General features: G+C 40.0%; 1 protein-coding gene across 3 annotated transcripts in view; it reads left to right on the top strand.

The window, feature by feature from the left end:
• arhgap19 (Rho GTPase activating protein 19) overlaps window positions 1-4,602 on the top strand; it is an 11,619-nt gene extending 7,017 nt beyond the window's left edge. For 2 of the 3 annotated variants that reach the window (XM_034901070.1, XM_034901061.1), the window contains exons 10-12: window positions 1,251-1,364; window positions 2,294-2,395; window positions 2,873-4,602. In XM_034901070.1, the coding sequence (XP_034756961.1) occupies window positions 1,251-1,364; window positions 2,294-2,395; window positions 2,873-2,932 (276 nt within the window). In that variant the 3' untranslated portion in view covers window positions 2,933-4,602. The remainder of the gene's footprint in view (window positions 1-1,250; window positions 1,365-2,293; window positions 2,396-2,872) is intronic. The other variant, XM_034901071.1, reaches the window with a different exon arrangement.
• The last annotated feature ends 2,772 nt before the right edge of the window (window positions 4,603-7,374 follow it).

Raw genomic sequence — 7,374 nt, 5'->3', positions numbered from 1 at the left:
AGTCCAACCCCTATCCAGGAGTATGGTTCCAGAACCGAGACTGTGCGTAGAGGTAAGCCCCACCAGATCTAACTGGTATTGCTCCACCTCCCGCACAAGTTCCGGCTCCTTCCCCCACAGAGAGGTGACGTTCCACGTCCCCAGAGCCAGCGTCTGTCGCCCGGGTCTGATCCGTCGAGGCCCCTGACCTTCGCCGCCACCCATGTGGCAGCGCACCGACCCCAGCGGTTCCTCCCACAGTTGGTGAGCCCATGGGATGGAGATAGGGGTTCCACGTAGCTTCTTCGGGGGGGCTGTGCCCGACCGGGCTCCGTGGCAAACCCGGCCACCAGGCGCTCGCTGACGAGCCCGCCGTCTGGGCCTGGCTCCAGACGGGGCCCCGTGCTTCCTCCGGGCAGGGTCACTCCCTCTCTACCTCGGTCTTTCATGGGGTTTTTGAACCATTCTTTGTCTGGCCGCACACCTGAGACCACTTTGCCACGGGAGACCCTACCAGGAACACAAAGCTCTAGGCAACACAGCCCTCAGGTTCATAGGGACACACAAACCTCTCCACCACGATAAGGTGATGGTTCCCCGGAGAGGCAATTAAATTAGTGCTCAAATAATTAGTCTGTATGCTTCAGTCACCAAATCAATAATGCCAGATCATACTTTTTAATGATTTGCTTACATTTCTTATCAAATATGTAGTGAACATTTGCTGTTTCTAGCCTCACAAATCCAAACAGTGTCATGTCAACACTTCTTTAGACAGACAAGATCTGGTTGTTCTTTAAAATAAAATAAAACGAAAAGCTAATTTAGGCTAAATCCATTATTTAGGCCTGAAAATACATTTATGGGTTTCTCTGGACGATGCGGCAGCCATTGTTGCTTGTTGTACAATAGCCCTTGTTTACAACTAAGCTCGCGTTCTCCCTAAGTTTGAAAGGGGGATACACCCCTTCGTCTTAGCCCTAGCCCATAATCAAAAAGAGAATTGGGACAGCACTAGGTCTCACGTGGACGCGCAAAACCCAGGGGAAGGGGTAACTGGTAAGGGTAGGGGTAAGATAGAGAAATGAGAGTCAGCCTTATGCTGTGTAGCTCTTCTCTTGTTGAATATTTCTGCAGCTGGAAAGCTGTTTGAGAAATCTTTTTTGCTTTATCAAAATTGTGTGATGTCTTATCAGTAAACGCTCTACCACATGCCAACCTGCTCAAACTTAACATGACATTGACATAACTTGTTTTTCCCCCAATAAAAGCGCAAAGCTCGTGGTGAGCAGCTGACAGCAGAAAGGCGGCTCAAACACATCTCCCCTGATATTGTCACCAGGACAGAAAGAAAACCTGGGAAAGAGAACGCCGTGTGGCAAGGGGTAAGCCTTTCTTACGTAGTTTTTGTTGTTTAAGACGATATCCAATGAACTTTATATTTTTGCCGTACTCTTTCTTCACGGTGATTACACACTTTGGGGACCTATCTTGCACCCAGCTCTGCGCTGCACAGCGTAAAGCCCGACGCAAGTGTCTTTGCTGTTTTAAGACAAACGCAGTTGTCAATTTCCCATCCAGCGCCCACATTGTTTAAACAACAAATGCACCTGCGCCCATCTTTGCACCCACGGGTGTGCTTTTCTTACAGGGTGGTGTGTTCAGGTGCATTCTTGGCGTGTTGCTATCTTGAGGCAGTGGGAAGTGATCTCGCCATTGACCAAAAAAAACCTGGTCTAAGGTCAATAGCGTAGCATTTCATTGTGTTTTTATTAACGCATCAGTAAAAGGCGCCTATGCTAAAGAACAGCGTGCGCACACTATGCTTGTTACACACACAGGGACGTCTAGCAGCACACACACATGAAAAAAGATTACAAATAAAAATATGACATTGCAAATCCGCCATCATAATAGCAATGTGCCAAGATACAAACGCACCTGGCTTTTAAAATGAATGGGAGATGACCTCTGATTGGTTTATTGCATGTTACGCCCAAAGCACACCTATGAATTAATAAAGATACTGAGTACAGCCCTTTTGAACCATGTGCCCGGCGCACAGACCCTTTTGTTTTCGCCGTCTGAACTAGCAGAAGTGGATTTAAACATACATTAATCACACCTGTGCCAAGCGCTTCACGTCATGCTCTCAGATCCTTAAAATAAGGCCCCTTGTGTTATCGTCTTTTTTGCCTCTGACATTGTGTTTGAATGATAGTTCTCTCTTCCTGTTTTTGTCCATCTACAAAATTAGCCAAAGATCCAACAATTTAACCTTATGTTGGTGCCATATCTTAACGTTCTATTATAGGTGAAGAGCCCGTTGAATGGTCCTGTGTTGGGGAAGGCGGGGTTGGTAGTGAAAAACCCAGACTTGACTTTCAAGAAGGACAAAGCGCTAAAGGTTTCCAAGGTATGGCACAGTTTTCCAACCAAAGAACATCCAAATAATGCCTTTTCCTTGCTGTAGTCTTTCCAATAGAGCACTTATAGAGGACTTGAAATGAAAATCACAGTGATTTTTTTGTTTTGTTACTAGATACATTAAAAAGAAAATACATTTTGAGAGTACATGTAGAAACGGCTGAACAGAGATATCACTCCAGACTTTTGTTTGCAGACTTTAGTTTTTATTTCTCAAATTTCACATTGTCCTCCATAGTTGACTAAATATCACAAAAGTACAATCAAGTAAAAATGGTCAAATCTGCAATGCTAACTGGATGGCACTTTTTCTTCTTATTTGATTAGATTTTCAAACAAAATGTTGGACGAATGTTTTAGTTGCCAGCGTTTAACTGTTATTATATGACTCTCCATCCATCCATCCATCCTTCCATCCATCCATCCTTCCTTCCACCTCTCTTTTCTCCCTCCAATTGTCTCTCAGCAGGACTCTCTGCCTGTGACCAGGATGTGTTTCTCTCCTGCTCAGGAGATCTCACTGTAAGAACCCCTCACCTCTTCCTCATCGCGGACAGAACTTGGGCAGTATTAATTATTATTCCTCTTGTTTATCGTCATGTATTTTTATTTTTTATTATTGTAGTACGTCTCTTTCTTTTTTAACTGTGACTAACATACAGAGGCGTTAGCTTTGGCCACAACAGCCAAACGAAAGCCAGGAACTTACCGCCGGACATTCATCAAGACGGGAGTGAGTGTTACAAACCGGTACCAACAGGTGAATTAAACCCTCCCCTGTAGCTTCGCTCTTAGATGTAAAGTTGCATGATGTGGATAAATTGAATCTACTTTTAATCGAACTCATATTGCATGCTAAATGTTAATTCTTGTAATATATTGTTAAAACTCAACCAATTTAAACTTATTATAGCATTCAGATTATAGAATTTTCCAGATAAACTATTTTTTGCCTGTTTTAAGTTGAACACCTTATATGTAAACATTGGATTATTGATCAGCCACAGTTTTGATTGAAATTTGGGAGAATTTCTGCTGCTGGATAAAGTCTGCAGCAGCTGCTTTGAGCTATGCAGTTTTAAAAACACACACAACTTTCAAACCATTAATTTATTTGGTTTTATTCCACATAATAGTCTGGTTTTGATAGTATTTTGGGATCTTTTAAACATAAGAATTTGAAATTAAGCTATAAATCTGCATTATATGATTTGTTAAAAGTTCATGTTTTTAAAATGCGCTAAATTATTTACATAGAAGCATTAACACTTATCATATTGCATGCTGCTCTGTTTTGGATTAGACTTTGTCTGAACTTTGGGGCTGAGCTCTACCTTAATGTGAATAACTTAAATTTAACAGTGAGCATGTTCTTAACTTTGCTGCCTGTGCCGGTCATCACCTGAAATTCGTTTTTTTTTTTACTACCATTAGAATTGTTGACGACTAGCAAGCTGAGTTTACAGTCCACTACAGTGTAGAATATGTATACAGGTACAAGTCTATCTGTGTGTGTGTGTGTGTGTTTTTTTTTTTAAAGATTTTCTACTTTGCTTTTATTCGGGAACTGTGACGTTGGGTTTTTTGTACTATGTGTTGTAACTCTTTGGTTACTTGATGATATTTTCTCAGTGTTATGCTACTGAATATTGAGTCAGTGAGTAGGTCACTTTATTTTTCAAATGTTTCATCTGGAAATGAAAACAGGATTTAATTTACTACTCTCACAGACTTGCTTAATATGAAAATATTGAATGGGATCCCTGTTTGTGAGTCTGTGAAATATGAAATGCTTTAAACATTCCCCTATACATTTTTTTTCCTTCAGCTGGATGATGGAAGGGTCAAGTGGTTGAGAGATTTGTTATGTTGATTGTTTAAAAGAAAGCATAAAGAGTGATTTTGAATGAATTTACTCTGGTTGAAATGAGCAGTAATCTGTTACAGTCTGGTCCTCTATTCTTATCATGGTGTGACTGTGAGGCAAGAACATGAGTCTGAGTAAAGTAAGAAGGGAACTTCAAGTCATAGGTGGGATATTTTGATGTATGAGCTACTTATCCATAGCCTGTGTATAAATTACAGTAGATGGCCATCAGCACGCCCCCAGTTTGGTTGAAGCAGGCCGGAGTACCGACACGGAAGCTAAGCAATGTACTGCTGTGATCAGGGACAGCCTCTTAACGTATTTTAGACCCCTACACAAGTTATCAGTTGCCTTCTGACAGCTCTGTTTAAGTTTACACGGAGGGAACTGATGCCGTACGATGCTCTCATCAAAGCCACCAGACTCCATTGACAAAAACATCCATTTTACCTTGAAAAACAGGAGTTGCTGGTCTACCACTGCCTCCATCAGTTGGTTTGTTTGTTGTGTGGCTATAATGTTTTAAAAGGTACTTAACACTGTTTCGGGGGCCATCAAACTAACCAATCAAGGCAGAAGGAGACCACAAACTCCTGTGTTGAGTTTGATAAGAGCAGAGATGACGGCTAAAAAGTTTGGTCAGTTGAAAAACAATCAGGGACTAGAAAATTCCAAAAACACAGATACATTGTTGTTTTTGTGTTGTTTGTAGAGTGTGGAAATATGACTTAATGCCCCTTTTTTAAAGATCTGATAGTGTGTCATTCTTTAATGCACAGTTCTCAGTTCCTTCAGCTTTATTCTTCATGGCTTGACTTAACTGACATCTGCCCATTTTATTGTATTGTGAGTACGGATGCACCAGTGCCAGTTTAAAAATGTCAGCATTACAAATTGAATATGCAGTTTTTTTTAAAATGGGCTGTCCATCTCCTCCACACGGAGGTCAGAGGTCGGCTGCAGAGCTGGCTAGGATCCACTTCCCTGATCAGCAGCGTGGACCAAAACCCCATTTGGCTTTGGTTTCATTAGTATATGCAGAACCCAAAATTCTGCACAAGAAATCTTTTTTTTTTTTACTGTTAATGATGATGTGCAACTCATGTCTTGTGCCATTATAATTTGGTTTGAAATACTGTATTTTTCCTTACTCTTGTGTTAGGAATCTGGTATTGGTGCATCCTGTTTTGAAAGTGTTGTGGATGTCGTAACGATGGGATTGTAGAAAGTGACTGAGGCGTGTTACCTGTCTTTATATACTTTACCTCCTTTTTTTTGTGTCACGATATGTCATATTCTGTCATTTTGTACAAAAGTGCACACAGGAGCTTTTTTTTATTTTTGAATGAAGCCCACCGAATTCAGCTCGGCAGCCTTTTGAGACGGAATCGGGATCTCTGCACGTCCTCTTGTCCTCTTGTCCTCTTGTCCTCTTCTCATGATGTCTCCTTGTCCTTTTCTGTTCTCTCTAAGCTGCAGGTTTACATTCCTGAGCGCTAATTGGATTCTGTTGTATTTATTGCTGTTTGGGAAACACATTTTTTGTGTGGATAAAATTCATTAACAAAATTTAAGGTACATTCAATTTTTTTTTTTTATTTAACTCCTTTTTTCTCTTGCTCTTTTGGTATGCTTTCCTCACTCAGATGAGAGCAGTAATGTTCTGTGTGATGTGGAAATGCTGTTTTATATTTAAATCCATTTAAGTCTGTCTGTTAAATGTCAGTGTTTTTTTTTCTCTTTACATAAATGTGAAACATATTAGTTACTGATCTCTACTTGTTTTCTGTACATGCTCACTGATGAGTTCTTCTATACACTGAGGACAACAGAATTACAGAAAGTTAAATGTCTCAACAGCGGGTGGTATTTAAGTACTTTAACTTAAACCTTGCCCCAAATGGTTATTTGCACTTTATTTCCTTGTTTTTTTTTTAAGTTAGTCATGAAGAAACCTTTACTTTTACAAGGTTTTATTGGGTTATCGGCGTCCTCATTTGTCCAAGCCCAATTCTTCCAGTGTCATAATGAACTCATCTGTGAGTGTTGTACCGCCTGGTTCAAACTGTGGTAACCTTTTGTTTGTGTTTCTGTATTTCAGTGTAAAATAAGTTAGCCTTGTACAGTACATTATTGGATTCCTAGGCGAAAAACGAACGCTTTGGATTAAAACTTTTTTTGTTTCTTAAAGAGTCTGTTGTAATGTCTGAATTGATTTCATTGTATTTTTTAATTTCCAGTGGTTACGCTACATTATGGTGTCGGTATGAGAAGAAAATTGCCCTTCAGAACCTTATACTGTAATACAGAGTACTTGGGATAAGGCTTTACATCAATGTAGTACTTCTGTTTCCCCTCAAGGGGGAGATATCGGATAATTTAGAGGTGGACGACTTTAAAATATATCACTAGTAGTAGTTTCTTGTGTCCTAAAAGCCCTCACAAGCCACACGTACGGTATATTGTGTCATTTTCATGTGTTTAAATACTTGATTCATTTTAATCTTGTAATAAGATGTTCAGACTTGAAGTTACGCTTTTCTTTTTTATATTAGAGTTTTAATTATCATTTACTCTGTTGCCCATCTCGACAGCACCTATTTATCAATCTTCAAACATAATTATAATTGCAGTATAGTATTTGACATGTTACCCATTGAGAAACTTTTTTTCTTTTCCCTTAGGAAGGTCAGAGGTCAGACTCAACCAGTGAAGTGTCCCAGGAGCTGGTAGGGATTGAGCAGTGCAGTCAGGGTGATTCCTCTGGTTTACAGACAGTAGCCTCCTTAACCTCTGAACCTAATTCTACTTCGAATGTAGTAAGCAAATACACATCTCTAGAAAACATAGAATGATGCCAATAGTAGTTAAAGCTTTAGTCATAACGCTTTTTATAATGAAAACCTGATAGATTCAAACCATTGTCAAATGAGTTGCTACAAAACTAAGACTATCGGCTTCAAAAAACTCTCTATTTGTCAGTATGGCTCTGTTCAGAAATTGGTGTTGTCCCGTGACTTTCTAAAGATAATTACGTCTTTTGAAGAGTCCTTTTTTTTTTTTTATCTGCCTTGTCCTCCTTGGCTACTACAACTGCAAGG

Source organism: Etheostoma cragini, chromosome 2 (genome assembly GCF_013103735.1).
Source record: "Etheostoma cragini isolate CJK2018 chromosome 2, CSU_Ecrag_1.0, whole genome shotgun sequence".
NCBI lineage: Eukaryota > Metazoa > Chordata > Actinopteri > Perciformes > Percidae > Etheostoma > Etheostoma cragini.
The sequence above is the reverse complement of the archived record's forward strand: the minus strand, read 5'-3'. Positions and strand labels throughout refer to the sequence as shown.